This window comes from Oryctolagus cuniculus, chromosome 1, assembly GCF_964237555.1.
Source record: "Oryctolagus cuniculus chromosome 1, mOryCun1.1, whole genome shotgun sequence".
Lineage (NCBI taxonomy): Eukaryota > Metazoa > Chordata > Mammalia > Lagomorpha > Leporidae > Oryctolagus > Oryctolagus cuniculus.
This window is the reverse complement of record NC_091432.1, coordinates 199,074,897-199,092,327: the sequence shown is the minus strand read 5'-3', so window position 1 is coordinate 199,092,327 and position 17,431 is coordinate 199,074,897. Positions and strand designations below refer to the sequence as shown.

The following is a 17,431-nucleotide window of genomic DNA, read 5'->3' as shown; positions in this document are numbered from 1 at the left end:
GGCTTAATCTGCTGGGCCATAATGCTGGACCCAAGATTTTAAACAACATTGTGGGAAATATATTAATGTCATTAGGTCAAGTGAGGAAAACAAAACAAAGCCAAAAGCCTTCCCTTATAAGTACATTTTTAAAAGTGCTAGAAGAACATTAACATAAAGATGATTTATTCCAAATCAGCAACCAACATCCTCTGTAATCATGAGATTCTAGAGGCATTTCTGTTGAAATCAAGAAAAAAAGGATATTTTCTGTAACATTATTTGACATAATTCTGGGAGTTATGAAGGACCTAAAGTGAGGAACAGCAAAAATGAAGACTTGAGACAAGGTAAAACCAAAAATACTATTCATTGAAAACACGAATAAATCAAATAGCAATTGTGTTGGTAAAACAACTGATTAAAATGACTGGATTTTTAAAAAATATTTTAACTTTTTTAAAAAAATTATTTATTTATTTATTTATTTATTTGGAAGACAGAGATACAGAGAGAGAAAGAGAGAGAGAGAGTGAACCATCTGCTGGTTCACTCACCAAATGGCCACAACAGCCAGGGCTGGGCCAGGCCAAAGCCTGGAGCTTCTTTGGGTCTCCCATGTGGATACAGTGCCCAAGGACTTAGGTCATCTGCTGCTGCTTTCCCACACACATTAGCAGGGAGCTGGATTGGAAGTGGAGCTGCTGGGACTTTAGCTGGCGCCCATATGGGATGCTGACACTGCAAACAGAAACTTAACTTTTTTTTTTAATATTTATTTATTTAATTACTTATTTATTTGAAAGTCAGAGTTAGAGAGAGAAGGAGAGGCAGAGAGAAAGAGAGGTCTTCCATCTACTGGTTCACTCCCCAGTTAGCCACAGTGGCCACAGCTGCACCGATCCGAAGCCAGGAGCCAGGAGCTTCCTCCAGGTCTCCCACATGGGTGCAGGGGCCCAAGCACTTGGGCCATCTTCCACTGCTTTCCCAGGCCATAGCAGAGAGTTGGATCAGAAGTGGAGCAGCTGGTACTCAAACTGGTGCCTATATGGGATGCCGGCACTGCAGGCGGTGGCTTTACCCGCTATGCCATAGCACTGGCCCCAGAAGCTTAACTTTCTTCGCCACAGCGCTGGCTCCAAATAGCTGAATATTATGCTAAATATAGAAGTGTCAATAATTTTCTACTACGTGAAATTGCAGGCAAAGGTTTGAGTTTTCCTTTGGTGAGTGTTTCTCAACCCTGTCTGCATGTCAGCCTTACCTGGATGCTTTAGCCCCACACTAATTAAATTGGAATTTCTGAGGCTGGAGTCCAGGCATTGATAGTTGTTAAAAGCTGCCCAGGTGATTCTGATACACAGTGAAGGTTGACAAACACTGCTCTTAGGTTTATTTTTTATTTATTGTTAAAGATTTGTTTATTTATTTTAAAGTCAGAATGACACCAGAGTTGGTATTGTGGCACAGAAGGTTAAGCCACCACCTGCAACACCAGCATCCCAAATGAGTGTTGGTGTGAGTCCTGGTGCCTCCACTTTCCATCCAGCTCCCTGTTAATGCGCCTGGGAAAGCAGTGGAAGATGGCTCAAGTGCTTGGGCCCCTGCCACCCATGTTGGAGACCCAGTCCTGGCCATTGCATCTGTTTAGGGAATGAACCAGTGGATGGAAGATCCTTCTCTTTCTGTCTCTCCCTTTCTCTCCATAGTTCTACCATTCAAATAAATAAATAATTAAAAAAAAAAAAAAAGAAAATAGAGAAGGAAAAAACACTGCCTTTTTAAAAAGAAAGAGGAAAAGAGAAGAAAAGACAATGAGAAAGACACCCTCAGTCCACTGGTTCACTCCCCAGATGCCGGCAATAGCTGGAGTTTGGCCAAGAACTTCATCTGGGTCTCCCAGGATGGTGGCAGGAACCCAAGTATTTGGGACATCATCTGCTGCCTCCCAGATGCAACAGCAGGAAGCTAGATCAGAAGTGGAGGTGGGACTTGATCCCAGGCACCCCCATATGGAAGCTGCACTTAAACCACTGCATCACAACAGCTGCTCGTCTGGGCTTAATTTTAATGACAGTCATTAGTGACAGCTATAACCTCTGTGTTTAATAAAAGTCCATTAAGAACTAGAGTATTGCCAACTGCTAAGAAATGATTAGAGGGGAAGAAGAGTTCGACGTGTAAGGGCATAAAAGAAAAGATAGATGAAAGAATTAAACCATTGTGGGCAGGGCTGGCACCATGACTCACTTGATTAATCCTCTGCCTGTGGTGCTGGCATCCCATATGGGCGCTGGGTTCTAGTCCTGGTTGCTCCTCTTCCAGTCCAGCTCTCTGCTGGGGCCCAGGAAGGCAGTGGAGGATGGCCCAGGTGCTTGGGCCCTGCACCCACATGGGAGACCAGGAGGAAGCACCTGGCTCCTGGCTTTGGATCTGTGTAGCTCCGGCCATAGCGGCCATTTAGGGGGTAAACCAACGGAAGGAAGACCTACCTTTCTCTCTCTCTCTCTCTCTCTCTCTCTCTCTCTCTCTCTCTCTCTCTCTGTCTAACTCTATCTGTCAAATAAAATTTGGATATTATATTAAGAATTAAATTTATGAAAAAAAACATTGTGGGGCCAGCGTTGTGACACAGTAAGTTAAGCCACTGCTTGCAAGGCTGGCATCCCATGTAAGCACTGATTGGAGTCCCAGCTGCTTCACTTCCCATTCAGCTCTCTGCTAATATGCCTGGCCAAGAAGAAGCAGAAGCCCAAGTGCTTGGGGACCTGGATGAAGCTCCTGGCTTCTGGCTTCAGCCTGGCTCAGCTCTAGCTGATATGGACATTTGGGGAGTGAATAGGCAGGTAGATATTTGTCTCTGTCTCTCCCTCTCCGTGTAATTCTGCCTTTCATATAAATGAATGAATCTTTAAAAAATTATTTTTATTTCAGAGCAGAATGTTGTGCCATCTAGTGTGATACAAATACTTTTCTCTGTTATTCTGTTTTTAGATTTTTATTTTTTAAGGTTTCTTTATTTATTTGAAAGGCAGAGTTATAGAGAGAGAGGGAGAGACAGAGATCTTCCATCTGCTGGTTCATTCCCCAACTGGCCACAACAGCCAGGGCCAGGCTGGGCCAAAGCCAGGAGCCAGGAGCTTCATCTGGGTCTCCCACATGGGTGCACAGTCTCAAGCGCTTGGGCCATCCTCTGCTTCCTCCTCAGGTGCATTAGCAGGGATCTGGATTGGAAGTAGAGCAGCTGGGACATGAACCAGTGCCCAAATGGGATGCTGGCAATGGCAGGTAGGCCCAATGCATGCCACAGTGCCTGCCCCATAAAAGTAATTCTTTAGAGGCACAACCAGCTTACCAATACCTGTCTTTGACTCATATTGTAATTTGAATAAAGCAGGAATGTGAAGGAAATAAGAAAAAACAAAGTAGATATCCCATTCACAACAACAAAAACACCTAAAAACAATCAAAACCAAAAAACTATGAGATTTTCATAAAGGTAGTTGTAAAACTTTACTGAGACTTATAAAGACTTGAAAAAATGTCCTGGGGCTGGTGTTGTGGTATAGCAAGTAATGGCACCACCTACAGTGCCGGCATCCCATATGGATGCCACTTCGTGTCTCGGCTGCTCCACTTCCAGTCCAGCTCCCAGCTAATGGTCTGGGGAAAAGTAGTTTGGGCCTCTGCACCCATGTGGGAGGCCCGAATGAAGCTCCTGGCTTTGGCCTGGCAGAGCCTGGCCTCTGTGGCCATCTGGAGAATGAATCAATGGATGGAAGATTTTTTTTTTTCTCTCTCTCTCTCTCCTTCTCTCTGTAACTCTGAATTTCAAAAAATAAATAAATCACTTTTGAAAAATGCCCTCAATGGAAGTATTGAGTGCTTTTTAAATGTCAGTGCTTTCTGAATGGTTTATAAGTGCAACATGATTCTAGCTGGCATTTCATTGGGGTTTTAAAAGTTTAGCAAAATAACCGTAAATCACAGTGACAGTTTAAAGTTTCACAGTATTGCTCTGAAATTTACTTAAAATAATACGCAAGTGAGATGAGCAAGAAAAACCTGCAATGGATAGGAGGGACCATGTTTGGTATTAGAACACATCACAAAGCACAGTAACGCAGTCGTCTGTGCCGGCCAGCATGGACATTTACCCTGAGCAAATCGAGTATCCAAGCCATTACTGGCTTCACCGTGGGAGCTGATTAAAGCTCAGCTACTCAGGATAACTCTTTATTGCCTCAGTATTTAAGCAAGAAAATATTGCCAACTTGAAAGAGTAAAATATGACCTTTTAAAGAACCAGATTGAGGCGAGCCAACATTCACCTTAAGCGTAAAAGGAGCCCAGCTCTTCGGCTGTGGAGTTGTCCTTGCTTCCACAGCCCTGTATTGGGATGGATTCCCAGGAATGTGCCTGGGCTTATCCCAGGCCAGGCTAAGCCAGATAGTGGCTTCCTCCCCAGCAGTCATCTGAGTCTGCAGAACTATTCTATGGCAATGTCTGATTCCTCATGAAAAAGATCAAAAGATTCATGGTATTCTCCTTAACCACTACCAGTGAGTCAGATTTATTATTTTTTCTCTTTTAGGGTGAAATAGTTAAGAAGTATACTCAGTTCAATCCAAAAACCTATGAAGAGAGGATTAACTTAATCCTACAGATGTGTGTGGAAGCTGCAGCAGAAGCTGTAAAACTGAACTGTAGGATTTTGGGAGTAGGTGAGATTGTAAATTGCATATCCAAGAAATGCTCATTTTAATGTACAAAGCTTACTAAGTTCTGATGCATGACTGAGCATCAAGTCAGTGTTTGCCCTGTGTATAGATGGCTCCAGGTCCTGGCTGTGACCTCAAGCACAGGGACTTCCCAGGACACCAGTAAGCAATATGGAAGAAGCATTTTCAAACCTGTAAACCCATGGGTAGCTATAGATTTAGCTCAGAACTGCTGGATATTTCCTTGCAGTCCTTGGTAATGTTTGTCTTAGGAGATCTTGTGTGAATTAATTTGTGTTCTGAGTCCAGGAAGCTGCCATACTTTCCTAATGAGAATTATCTTCCTCGTGTCTGTGGTGGAGCTCAGGCATTTCCACAGGTGGCCGGGTAAATCCTCGGGAAGGAATTGTGCTGCATTCAACCAAACTGATTCAAGAGTGGAACTCTGTAGACCTCAGGACTCCCCTGTCTGACACTCTGCATCTCCCCGTGTGGGTAGACAATGATGGCAACTGTGCTGCCCTGGCAGAAAGGAAATTTGGCCAAGGAAAGGGGCTGGAAAACTTTGTGACACTTATCACAGGCACAGGTAAGGGGGTTAAGGGAAGGTTGCTGGCAGTATGTGTTGGGACTTGTCGTCAATGCAGGTAGTTACAGCTCTGCCTTAGCCTTCACTTCTTGCTTGAGTAGTACTTGAAGGAGAGTCACACGTGGGAGCCTCAGGCCTGCTCAGGTCTTTTCTGACCATGTGCCCAGCGCAAAACATGCATGTGGCCCTCCAAATTCCCAGGAACTTGTGAGAGCTACTCAAAGCTCATATTCCCCAAAGCCTCTCATTCTCCCCTTTTCCTCCCTTTTGATTAGCCTGTCGTATGCCCCAAATGTTACCCTTTGCTCTAGGAAGCAGATATGAATACATTTTACCTTTCACTGTCACTGACAGACACCATTTCGGTGTAACCACCTCAGCACTGGGACAGTTCCCAGTTAAGTGATAAAAAAGCAAGCCCTTTCAACTGATGATCTATGGAGCTGCCAGACTGGTCAAAAACCATCCATAAATTTTTGGGAATAGGCTTGTTTTGTTCCCTGAGATACTAGTATCTGTAATGTACTGGTGTGTATACCAGTGCTGGGAATGTGAGCTGTTGAGCTCTGTGAACACCAAGCTGGGAAGTAGGTGATGGGATCAGGGAACTCTCACACCAGAAAACTCTCTTATTAGATGCAGCTGATTTTATTTTGTTTAAGAAGTTGCAAACTTTTGGTGTTGAGTTTCCAGAGTTTAAAAAAAAAAAAATTGGTTCTGACAGTATTGAGAATTTCTTCATCGCTTTAGTGGCAAGAGGTACTTTTACAGTCCCTTATTCTGTCATTTATGCTTAGCTCTTTCTTTTCTTTGTTTTAGATTTTATTGTATATATTTAAGGTATGCTATTAATTTAAAAATGAATTAATTGATGTTATTTATTTGAGAGTAACAGTGAGAATGAGAGAGACAGATCCCATCCCCAGGTTCACTCACCAAATGCATGCATTGGCTGGAATTGGGCCAGGCTGAAGCAAGCAGTTGGGAATTCAAACCAAGTGTTCCACATGGGTGACAAGAACCCACTTGAACCATCATCTGCAGCCCCCCAGGGTGTGCATTAGTAGGAAGATGGAATCAGGAGCAGAGCTGGACCCAAAGCCAGACACTGCAGTATGGGATGTGGGTGTGGGTTCTCGGCTGGTATCTTAACTACTGGGCCATATGCCTGCCTGCAATTTATTTTTTGTTATTTTTTAAAGATTTTATTTATTTATTTGAGAGGTAGAGTTACAAAGAGAGAGGGAGAGGGAGAGAGGGAGAGAGAAGGAGAAGCAGAGAGAGAGGTCTTGGTCTTCTATCATCTGGTTCACTCCCCAAATGGCCACACAGCGGAGTTGGGTCGAACCAAAGCCAGGAGGTAGGAGCTTTTTCTGAGTCTCCCACACAGGTGCAGAGGCCCAAGCACTTGGGCCATCTTACACTGCTTCCCCAGGCCATAGCAGAGAGCTGGATTGGAAAAGGAGCAGCCAGGACATGAACTGGCACTCAGATGGGATGCTGGCGCCACAGGCAGAAGCTTAGCCCACTATGCCACAGCACTTACCCTGCAATTTATTTTTTAAACAAGGAAATAGACTCAGATAGTAAGTAGTTGAGCCAGCATTTCATCTGAGACATGTCTAACTTAAACACTTGTGCATATAAACTCTAGAACACTGGCTACCTTTTAAGTTCACAGATGTTAGCTCATGCACTTCCTCTTTCAGTCTCAGTTTTAGCAAGCTTGGATAGCGTTTCCTGCTCAGAGTAGCTGGTAAGCTGCAAATCAGAGGTATGGGGGTTGAAGAATAGGTGCCACCAGAAGTGACAGATGACAGGGACAACTCTATACGCAGAGCATCCTAAGGCAAACCGCCCTTTACTCCTTGGTTTCTCCTAAACTCCGTAACAAAAGTCATTGGTATTCATAATTGTTGAATCACAGGTGTTTAGACATGGTGGCATCAAGAAGAGTTAAAACCATATTTCATATTCTCTGCTTCCCAAAGCAGCTATTCTGTGATGTTAGAAAGATTGCTTTATCTTGGGTTTCCTTGTTCAATGCAGAGGCTGAAGCAAGGACTTAGGTACAGGTGTTTTCTTTTAGAGGAGATCCTGAAAAGCAGGAGGGAGGAGGGGGAAGGGTGAAACAGAGTAGGAGGTGAGCCATTAAAGATGTACCATCCAAGTTGCCTCGGGGGCAGAACCTTCCCAGAAGCCTGCAGAATACCACCCAGAATTGTCCGGTTGGGTCTGCTTCAGTTGAGGTTTGTCTCTGGGTGACCTTGCAGGCTGTTCAATGTTTGAGAAAGTCTTCATGCAGAGGGACAGGCAGTGTGTCTGGGGGGAATACTGTCAACACGAGGTGAGTGTGAGCGTGCACTCAACTGTCCACCACAGCTGGGTCTTGGAATCAGTGAGCCAAGCAGCTGTGACACAGGGTATCAGAGGATCTGCTAAAGATACTTGTATAGGGGGTGAGCATTTAGCATGGGGTAAAGTTGCTGGTTAAGACGCTTGTGTCTCACATCAGAGTACCTGGGTTCAGTTCCAAACTCTAGCTCCTTACTGCAGCTTCCTGCTAATGTGGACCCCAAGAGGCAGTGGTGATAAAGCAAATGGATTCCTGCCACCTGTGTGGGAGATATGATTGAGTTCACAACTCCTCACCCAGCCCTGGCCAGTAGGAGCATCGGGGGAGTGAACCAGCAAATGGGAATGCTATCTCTTTGTCTCTCTAAGTATTTTTTTTTTTAATAATTTCTCTCCAAACTGCTGCCAAATAAAGTTCTGGTACTTAATAAGCTTCGGCTGTCTAGAAAAGCAGGCATTATTTAGAACTTCCCAAAGCTTTGCTCTATAGATGGGGCACTGACCCAGCATAGTCTGCTTCAGGGAAGAGCCACTGTGCTGATTTTTGCCTCTCACTGTAGGAATAGGTGGTGGCATCATCCATCAGCACGAACTGATCCACGGAAGCTCCTTCTGTGCTGCGGAGCTTGGCCACCTTGTCGTGTCTCTGAATGGGCCCGACTGCTCCTGTGGAAGCCATGGCTGCATTGAAGCATATGCGTCTGGAATGGCCTTGCAAAGGGAAGCCAAAAAGCTACATGACGGTTGGTGTCTTGTTCCTGAGGACTTGAGTAATCAAATGGTAGACCAGTACTTCCAAGTAGACATTCCAAAGAGAGCTAACCACTGAAGCCAGAACTTTTAACCTTTTCACTTCCTAAGGGAAGAAGGGGCTCCCTTAGCCTGAAGCTGCAGGCGTCCTGGTTCTAACCTGGATCAGCAAGCTCCCTCTCCGGGGGGAGGTGGACAGGCTCCAGAGCTCCAGGAGAGCAGGGAAGATTTCTCCTGGTCTTATTTTCTGAGTCACATCCACTAGGTGGTTACTTAATACACATGTTAATGAAGACATAAATGGATAAACACGTTATAATATCTATTTTTTAGATGTTATCATTTTAAACTCTGAGAGACCTATTTGAATTAAAGCTGTTTCGTCTACGGCCATACCACCCTGAACGCACCCGATCTCATCTGAATTAAAGCTGTTTCTGGACATGTTATGAAAGTCAGTATGGTCTCTAGTCTATTGCAAACCAGAGTCCTTTAATGTCATTATAATGCAGTGTGCCAAGTACAGTGAGAAAGATGGCCAAGGAATGTAGATGTATTTAAGAAGAACTCCAGAGTTTTCTTCCCTGTCCCCTCCATATAGGACAGGAGGTACTAGGGTGCTGTCCTGGGGGTTGAGAGTCAGAGGATGCATAGAATTAGCCAGGCAGGGTTGGATGGCCAGCGGAGCCCTTCTAGGCTTGGAAGCAGTGGTGTTGGTGCATAACGGGCAAGGCAGGAGGGAAGCCAGGGCCAGCAGGTCATGGAGAAGCCATTACGACATTTTAGTGAAAAGACACGGGTGGACCTGAATTCTGGATTATTCACTGAACCATAACCTGTTTCTGAAGGGAAAGTGGCAGTTGAGTGGAGGATGGCCTTAAGTGGGACAGTTCTAGAGTGGCATCCAGTTTTTTGGTTGGACAGCTCGGGGTTGGGAATGTAATAGGAGGAACAGGTTTAGGTGGAAGAGAACAGTTCGATGCCTATGTACAGGTGTTGGAGATGCCTGGGATACATCTGGCTACAGTCTGTTGCTTAGGAGAGATGACTGGACTGGAGGGAGTTGGGGATCAGCGGCATGAAGCAACCTATGAATGAGAGCCAGGTGGCGGCCAGGACAGAGTCCTGGGAAACAGCAGTTGAGGGACAAGCAGAGGGATGGGAGCAAACCAGAAGAGGGCTGTCCTAGGAGTCAAAGCAGAGGATGTTTCAAGGAAGGAGCGGTCAGGACTATCGAGTGGAACAGAAGGAAAAGTTCGTTGGCTTTGGCCCTGAGGACGTCCTCTGAAGCCCTGAAACCGGTTTCTTTTTCAGCCTTGTTTTTATTATCATGCCCCTAAGGGAGTCTGTTTTCTCCTAATCATTCCTTCCCCATGAAACTTTAGCACACAGATACATTGTTCATCTGTTTGGATTTATATACAGTAAGTGTACCTGTGCTTCAGAGTATAGATATTTTTGTTCCCAAAACCAATCTGTGCACATATGCTGATGGAAAGGAGACAGTGGGGGTGGATGGGAAGGGTGAGAATGCAGGAGAGAAAGGGGTGCGGTCCTGAAAGTGGGGTCCCTGAAGAGGTGTCCGGAGAGCTGCAAAGCCAGGTACTGGGCCCAAGAGAGGGAAAGAGGGAAGATGTGCAAATGCGGAAGAGTCTGCAGCTGGGGCAAAAAGCAACCGCAGTCCCCGCCTGTGGAATCCTTTATCCGAGAGGTGGGAAGTATGGAAATCTGCTGGTTGGGTGGGCAGCTGAGGGCAGAGAAGAGAGCCATGAGGGTGAATGGGATGGAGATCCGGCCCAGGCGCCTGCAAGGGCCCGGGGAGGCAGGAGAGCGTCAGCTGGTGTCTGTGTGGCAGTCAGCACAATTAGGGGTTCTCTTCCCTCAGAGCCCAAGTCTAATAGCAGATGCGGAGGCACAGTGTTCTGGGTGAGACTGCCAGAAAACAAGGACTACAGAGAACAGCAGCAATAATAACCTTCTGCTTGTTTAGCACTTAACTGAGTACTTTATGTCATTATCTCCTTTAATCCTAAAATAATCCTACAAGGGGCGGTATTATTGCTGCAGCCTTCTAGAAAAGAGAAGCTTATAGAGGGGAAGTGACAAGGGTGCATCTGGGACTGAAGTCAGGCCAGCCTGTCCCTCAGCCACTGCCTCACTGCCATGCAATGCCAGGCCCCGGCCTCTGGGATGGATGGGGAGGGAGCCAGATGCAGGAGTTAGGTCATTGCAGGGAGAGGACTTTAAGGACTCTCACAAGTGAGAAAGGAGGGAGCCTCGGGGCTGGGAGGCTGTGGTCAGACTGGAGGATCTTCCAGTTAGGGAGCTTCTGGCTTACGGAGAACCAGACACGAGAAGGCAGCCAAGGATTCTGGGGCAATGGATATGAATATTTCTGAGTGACAGAGGGCTTTGCAACTGGAAAACACTGTCTTCTGTAAGCTTGGCCCTCTGTGGGGCTGCCCCAGCCCATTAATCGCTCCTCATTCTCACTCCACCCAAACAGAGGACCTGCTTTTGGTAGAAGGGATGTCAGTGCCGAAAGATGAAGCTGTGGGCGCGCTGCATCTTATCCAAGCTGCAAAACTTGGCAATGCAAAGGCCCAGAGCATCTTAAGAACAGGTGAGTGTATGGCTCTGGGCAGCTGTGCCACAGGGGCAAACCCAATTCCCTCAGGGGACCAGGGCTCCTCCAGGTCGGGCCGAGGTCTCATTCTTATGGGAGACGAAAAGGGAGAGGCGTCCAGTGTTTGTGGGTTTTGTTTTTGTTTTGTTTTGTTTTGGCAGCACTGTCTATTTAAACAGAAGCTTAGTTTGGTTTGATTTTATTTTTGTTTTTGTAAAGTTTTTTTTTATTTGAAAGTTGGAGTGACAGAGAAGGAGAGACAGAGAGGTCTTCCGTCTGCTGGTTCGCACTCAGGTGGCTTTAACTGCCAGAGCCGAGGCAGGCAAAGCAAGGAGCTTCTTCCAGGCCTCCCATGCGGTGGCTCACACACTTGAGCCATCTTCTGCTGCTTTTCTCAGGCCATTAACAGGGAACTGGACTGGAACCAGCGCCCGTATGGGAGTAGGCATTGCAGGTGGCGGCTTTACCTGCTATGCCACAACACCAGCCCCTAATTTTAATTTTTTAAAGTTGACATTTGTTGGCCGGCGCCACGGCTCACTAGGCTAATCCTCCACCTGCGGCGCCAGCGCCCCGGGTTCTAGTCCCAGTTGGGGCGCCGGATTCTGTCCTGGTCGCTCCTCTTCCTGTCCAGCTCTCTGCTGTGGCCCGGGAGTGCAGTGGAGGATGGCCCAAGTCCTTGGGCCCTGCAAGACTCCCAACACCCAGATGTGATAAAATTTGGGAAGATGATCATACACATTGTACACATATTACAAAATATAATACTATTACTCCATAAATTATACAAATATCAACTTTTTTTTTTTTGACAGGCAGAGTGGACAGTGAGAGAGAGAGACAGAGAGAAAGGTCTTCCTTTGCCGTTGGTTCACCCTCCAATGGCCGCCGCGGCCAGCGCGCTATTGCCAGCGCACCGCGCTGATCCGATGGCAGGAGCCAGGTGCTTCTCCTGGTCTCCCATGGGGTGCAGGGCCCAAGCACCTGGGCCATCCTCCACTGCACTCCCGGGCCACAGCAGAGAGCTGGCCTGGAAGAGGGGCAACCGGGACAGAATCCGGTGCCCCGACCGGGACTAGAACCCGGTGTGCCGGTGCTGCAAGGCGGAGGATTAGCCAGGTGAGCCGCGGCGCCGGCTAACATTTTATAGCATTTTTAACCATTGGAGGGTGAACCAACGGCAAAGGAAGACCTTTCTCTCTGTCTCTCTCTCTCACTATCCACTCTGCCTGTCCAAAAAAAAATAAATAAAAAAAAAAAAAAAAAAAAAAAGAACAAGTTCTGAGCAGCTTTAAAATACTGCCTCCTGCCACACAGTAGGAAGGCACCGGCCACTTGGAGCTGCTGGCTCCTTTCTGCCTTCCTCTTTGGTGTTCCTGATTGAGCTCTCTCCCTAAAGCTTACTCTGTTTTCCTCCAGCTGGAACAGCTCTGGGTCTCGGGGTGGTGAACATCCTCCACACCATGAATCCTTCCCTCGTGATCCTCTCTGGAGTCCTGGCCAGTCACTACATCCACATTGTCAAGGACGTCATCCGCCAGCAAGCCCTGTCCTCGGTGCAGGATGTGGACGTGGTCGTTTCGGATTTGGTTGACCCCGCGCTGCTCGGTGCTGCCAGCATGGTTCTGGACTACACAACTCGCAGGATCTACTAGGCCTCCAGGGGCGGACAGGGACCAGTGCTGGAGAGAGCTTTAGTGGAATCAACTTCTTGTCTTTGAGATGAACACTGCCTGAAAGGCAGATCCGTTACTTCGCTGGCAGGTGACTTCGGCACACGTGTTTTTGCTTTCTGTCTCTTCTTCCACATTTACCTTGTACAATCCCTGTTTTTGTAGATGTTACTTTTCCTGATGGTTTCCTAGTAGAGGTCGTTTTGACTCAAACTCTGTAAGTTCCGTCACAATTTTCTGTGCCAAAAGGAGCTATAATAAGAGACCAGGAAGCCTTAGGACTAAAATCAACCACTTAGACCTGCAGGCTGTGCCTGGGTTGTGAAGTTCATCCTGGAATTTGAATTAGTAATTCTTCCTCTAACCCCAAACTCAGATCACGGACAGGGATCCAGTCAGGGAAGAGCAGGAAACTTTACCAGGAAAGGCTTAAGTAAACTTGTTTTTAAAAAGTTTTATTGAGGTATTTTTTAAAGTATACAATTTGATAAGCTTTGGCATATGTATATACCCGTGAACCCATCACTACCATCAAGACATTGAACTTTCTGTCACCCGCAAATGTCATTTGTAAGACTTTACAGCAGGGATCTGAATTACAACAGCCTTGTGCTTATCTTCTTAGAGATAGCTGAGGAGCCACCAGGACGTACAGCCTTGGAAAGGAGATTAACGAACAACAGACACTTTCCCCTTCCTTATCATAGCGTGTTCACTCTGAGCCTGGGAGCTCCCCTACGGCAGCGTCTGGATGTGCCATACCCAGAGCCCAGATTTGTGGGTCTAGATTCTGACCAATTTTGCTTTCACTGGTATCAAAATATAAAAGCCAAAGGTGTGGCTTTTAATTGTAACCTGGAAGAAGTACTAATAGTCACTACTAAGTTCCTGCTGTGTGCCAGCCTCTGAATCAGGTGCTTCACGTGTATTTTCATCAGCTGTGAGGGTTCTTTAAATCCCGTATAGAAACTAAACTTCATGTGTTTTAAGTGGCATACCTCAGGCCACGGGCTGTACTGAAGGAGCTGGTTTGAACCAGGTCCCTGTGTGCTTTTTCTACTAAGCCTTCAACCCCTCATTTCAAAACAGCTTTCAAAACGCTGATACATACTAGCTCGCTCGAGGCTACCAAATGCTTTAACAAGAATGCGATTTCCAAATGACTTATCCTTGGCCCTCTGTCTCAGCAGTGAGTTTAATCATATATTCCTCTCTGCTCTGGAAATCATGCCACTAGAATATTTGGCCTAGTGAAAGCTTTTTCTGGGTACTCTTAGATAATCTAGATGCTTACCCGTATATTTTCCAGATGGTTTGTTTTAGTTAAACCTGAAGGTTTATATATTGTCATTTCCGTGTTAACGTATAAAATAAAATGAAGTAATCAGTGTCGCATTTGAATGACTTTCTCCTGGTGGGTTATGTGAAAGATAAGGCTGGCTGACTCCTAATACTCTGAATAACCTCCAGGTCCTGTTTTGTTCAAACATTCCATGGCGATTCCTGGGGAGGAAGCTCAGCTGAGCGGCAGTCACGTCTGGGCTAAGATGGCACACAGAGTGCGATCAGTTGTGCCCCAGTGAATCTATAACCACTCGGCACACCGACTGTATTGCTACCAAATAACTGAAAGGATGGTACCGAATCTAAAACCAGTCTTAGTTTCTAGTAAGTTCACAGAAAAGCTAATATATTTGACATAAATTATTACATATGGTCAAATGATCACAATTTATTTTATTTTAATGTAAATGTTATTGGTCTGAGCCAATTCTAAAGAAAAAATATATTTCCTTGTTGAAATACTAACTTGTTCGTTGTATTTTGTGTTTTTGTTTTTTTAATTTTACTTATTTGAAAGGCAGAGTGACAGAGAAAGGGACAGAGTTCTTCCATCTACTGGTTCATTACCCAAATGGCTATGACAGTTGGGGCTCGCCTGGGCCAGGACAACACCAGGAGCCAGGAATTCTATCCAGGTCTCCCCCATGGATGGCAGAGGCCCAAGCACTTCCCAGGTGCATTAGCAGGGAGCTGGATTGGAAGCAGAGCAGCCAGGACTAGAACTGACACTCTAGGATGCCAGTCTTACAGGTAGCAGCTTAGCTCCCCCACCCCTCTTTTAATTTGAAAGAGTTACAGAAAGAGAGAAAATCTTCCATCTACGGGTTCACCCCCAAGATGGCCACAATGGCTAGAGTTTGCCAGAGCGAAATCAGGAGCTAGGAGCTTCTGGGTCTCCCAGGTGGGTGCAGGGGCACAAGCACTTGGGCCATCCTCTGCTGCTTTCCCAGGTGCATTAGCAGGAAGCTGGATCAGAAATGGAGCAGCTGAGACTCAAACTGGTACCCGTATGGGATGCTGGCATCCCAGGCAGCTGCTTAAACTGCTACACCACAGCGCCAGCCCTGCACTAAAAACATTTCCCTTCCCAGAAGAGACTTAAATTATGTTTACTTTTTGAAGGTTATACAACATCTAATCTCATTATCTTTTTTTTAGAAAACTTTTATTTAATAAATATAAATTTCCAAAGTACAACTTTTGGATTATAGCAGTTTTTCCCCCCATAACCACCCTCCCTCTCATTTTCTTAACCAGAAAAATGTCTCTTCATAGAAACTGTTGTTAGAGAACATTTAAAACCTGACATGTTTAATGCCTACTGAATCCTTGCACTGCCTCACTCTCTCCTTTTATGAAGCCTGGGCATTAGACACAATCCCGTTACTACTCTTGTGTAACAAACCATCTCAAAACCCAGTAATTGTTCTCTCCCATGTTTGTGGGTCAGGAATTTGGGAAAGGTTACACTTGCTGGTCTTGAACTTGCAGTTACAGTGGCTGGAGCTGGAGCAGCAGAAGGGTGGAGTACCTCAGGCCTGGCCAGGCCCCTCTCTGCATGTAGCTGCAGGGTCTTAGGTGGTCTCTGTGGGCAAGCCTGGGCTTCCTCACAGCACTGCAGCCTCAGTCGCAGAGCTATGTGTGTGGTGGCACAGGATAAACTAGTGTTCCAGTAACTAACTCTGCTGCCTTTTACCCAGCTTTGGAAGTCAGCATCACCTTATCTATTACTTTTTTTTTTTTTTTAAGATTTATCTATTTATTTGAAAGGCAGAGGCAGGGAGAGGCAGAGGCAGAGAGGGAGAAAGAGAGGGGTCTTCCATCTGCCCATTCCTCAGATGACCACAACAGCAGGAGCTGTGCTGATCAGGAGCCAGGAGTCTCGTCCATGTCTCCCACGAGGGTGCAGGGGCCCAAGACTTAGGCCATCTTCCACTGCTTTCCCAGGCCATAGCAGAGAGCTGGATGGGGAAGTGGAGCAGCCAGTGGCACCCGCCATGCCACAGCGCAGGCCCCTCTAGTTACTTGATAGAGTATCAGATTTTGCTGACATTTTAGACTGCCATGGCCTTCCTTAAAAAAACCCACTTGGGAGTGGATGTTCAGCCTAGCAGTTGAGATGTACTTGTCCCACATCGGAATGCCAGGGTTCAAGTCCTGACTCTGCTTCCAGTCGAGCTTTCTGCTAAGGTGAACCCTGGGAGGCAGCAGATAATGGCTCAAGTGCATGGGTCTCTGCCACTCGGCCTCAGCTTGGCCCAGCCCTGGTTGTTGTGGGGCACCTGGGGTGTGAGCCAGCAGATGGAAGATCCGTGTCTCTACCTTTCAAATAAAATAACTTCCTTGAAAAGTTCAACATTGTATAAAAAAATCCATGAAGGTTTTTCCATACTACACATTTTCCACGAACTTTGTGAAGGCCACTCATAGTAATGAATGGCCTGGGAACACAGTGACCTGTGGCAGAGGTGGCAGAAGGGAAGAATGAGCAGAAGCCAGGAATGTGGTCCGGATGGAGAAAAGCAGGGGAGGCAGGAGGAAAAGAAATGAAAGCTCCTCTGCATCCAAACCTCATCAGTACTGGAAGGACTGTGGCCATTACAGTTCACCTCAATCTCCAACTTGGAAATACTATCAGGTGCCTACACGTGGATGATTTCTCAAAGATGGCTTTATTCCTCTCACCATGCCAGTTGTGAGGACGGATGACGTACTGGTGGGAGAATGCAGCAGGGCCTCCTGGAAGCACTGGGTGCCCAGACCAATGCGCTCCAACAGCGCTTTTCTGCGAGGATGGAGATGCTCCAGGACCTGCGCCGTCCAAGCCCCACACCACCTAACCACATGTGTCCAGCACGTGAGATACAACTAGGGACAGAAAGGTTTTTTTTTTTCTTAAAAGATTAATTTATTTATTTGAAAGTCAGAGTTACACAGAGAGAGAAGAGGCATAGACAGAGGTCTTCCATCTGCTGGTTCACTCCCCAGTTGGCTGCGACGGCCAGAGCTGGGCCAATCCAAAGCCAGAAGCCAGGAGTTTCTTCCAGTCTCCCATGCGGATGCAGGGGCCCAAGCACTTGGGCCATCTTTCACTGTTTTCCCAGGCCACAGCAGAGAGCTGGATCAGAAGTGGAGCAGCTGGGCTTTACCCACTACACCACAGCGCTGGCCCCAGCAATCTATTTTTAACTAACAGAAATTGTACCAGTGAACACTGTACTGGACAACACAGGAACTTCCACTGGAAATGTGGACTGAGCGCATAAATGGCACAGATCCCAGCAGGTGCTACGGGAATCAAGAGGAGGGGCTAGCCGCACACCACTGCTATCTGACTCGGGCTTGCTGGCTGAATCCAGAGGACCTTGAGGTCAATAAAAAAGCTTCCTGAGCA

The 17,431-nt window shown here is 46.6% G+C and overlaps 1 protein-coding gene across 2 annotated transcripts in view; it reads left to right on the top strand.

Moving 5' to 3' along the window:
* Window positions 1-14,502, top strand: part of GNE (glucosamine (UDP-N-acetyl)-2-epimerase/N-acetylmannosamine kinase) — a 57,983-nt gene extending 43,481 nt beyond the window's left edge. For both annotated transcript variants that reach the window (XM_051856366.2, XM_051856369.2), the window contains 5 exons: window positions 4,574-4,703; window positions 5,068-5,289; window positions 8,205-8,387; window positions 10,901-11,017; window positions 12,440-14,502. In XM_051856366.2, coding sequence (XP_051712326.1) covers window positions 4,574-4,703; window positions 5,068-5,289; window positions 8,205-8,387; window positions 10,901-11,017; window positions 12,440-12,675 — 888 coding nt within the window. In that variant the 3' untranslated portion in view covers window positions 12,676-14,502. The remainder of the gene's footprint in view (window positions 1-4,573; window positions 4,704-5,067; window positions 5,290-8,204; window positions 8,388-10,900; window positions 11,018-12,439) is intronic.
* Window positions 14,503-17,431: the final 2,929 nt, after the last annotated feature.